Source organism: Choristoneura fumiferana, chromosome 25, assembly GCF_025370935.1.
Source record: "Choristoneura fumiferana chromosome 25, NRCan_CFum_1, whole genome shotgun sequence".
Classification (NCBI taxonomy): Eukaryota; Metazoa; Arthropoda; class Insecta; order Lepidoptera; family Tortricidae; genus Choristoneura; species Choristoneura fumiferana.
In genome coordinates, this window is record NC_133496.1 from 4,392,969 (window position 1) to 4,393,984 (window position 1,016).

At 38.0% G+C, this 1,016-nt stretch overlaps 1 protein-coding gene across 1 annotated transcript; it reads right to left on the reverse strand.

The window, feature by feature from the left end:
- LOC141442226 (uncharacterized) lies at positions 1-681 on the reverse strand. The gene has a single exon (XM_074107150.1). The coding sequence runs from the start codon at positions 528-530 to the stop codon at positions 111-113; it is 420 nt and encodes a 139-aa protein (XP_073963251.1). The 5' UTR covers positions 531-681; the 3' UTR covers positions 1-110.
- Positions 682-1,016: the final 335 nt, after the last annotated feature.

Genomic DNA, 1,016 nt, shown 5'->3' on the forward strand with positions numbered 1-1,016 from the left:
TGAAATAAATGAACTTTAATGCGTTTTAGTTTAATTTAATATACTTATACTTATAAATTTAAGAACTACCACTGCTTAGCGATCGAAAACTCAATAGTGATGAAGTTAGTTCATTCCATAGGCACTACACCATTGACACCGCTGATTCCATCTTCACCGAGATTCCATGGGTCATCTAAGGCCACTAGTAACTTCGCCAATCCCTTGTGTCCCTCAATATCAATATTCTTCGCCATTTCTTCACTAAACGGTACGTATTCCTCACAAAGGATGCTCTTCCCTTGTGACACGCCGAAGATCTCGTACCAACCTTCTAGAGGCTCGGCTAAGGGTTTTCTTAGCTTGATAAGTATCTCTTGGTCGTCCACGGTTTTGACGTAGAAGCCCTCGCTCGCTGATACTTTCGTGACTTTACCCCAAACAGTTACTTTCGCGCCATTTCTTTGTGCAAGATTGCCGGCGGTCACATAAGGCACAAACTCGTCGTTATCCGGGTATTGGTTATCCTCGAAATCTTCATTGTCTCCCATTGTTGCTTGGGTTTTATCTGAGCCCGATGTAAAAAGGAGCGAACTCGATAAATTTTAATTGAACCGTAAAACCGTTGCAAACGCAAGTTTCAACAAGTAGAAAGGAAAAACGTATCCATGAACGGAAAGGAAAAAATTGACACTGACGTTTCTATTATCAATCAGTGACAGCTGACATTTGAGGGGTGTATTTTTATAGATAATGAAGAAAGAAGTTCAATTCTTTTTTATCCGATTGCCCAAAGGAGGGTTATATATTTTACTACTTACTTTTAGAAAGCTAGCTTAGAGAAGCTGTTGAACTTTGAATTTAGCCAAACAACAGTTAAATCTAAGTGTGTAATGATTTAACTTTTGTAAACCTTTTAGTTAGTATAGATAGTGCCACGAGAGTTGAAGTCAATGATTGATTACACACACAGCTACAAAAAGAACTGATATCACAAAAGGAGAATGAATGAAATGAATGAGTATAAATGTCAAAAT

Coding starts and splice junctions, on each gene's coding strand:
- LOC141442226 (XM_074107150.1), bottom strand. CDS start 530: ATGGGAGACAATGAAGATTTCGAGGATAACCAATACCCGGATAACGAC.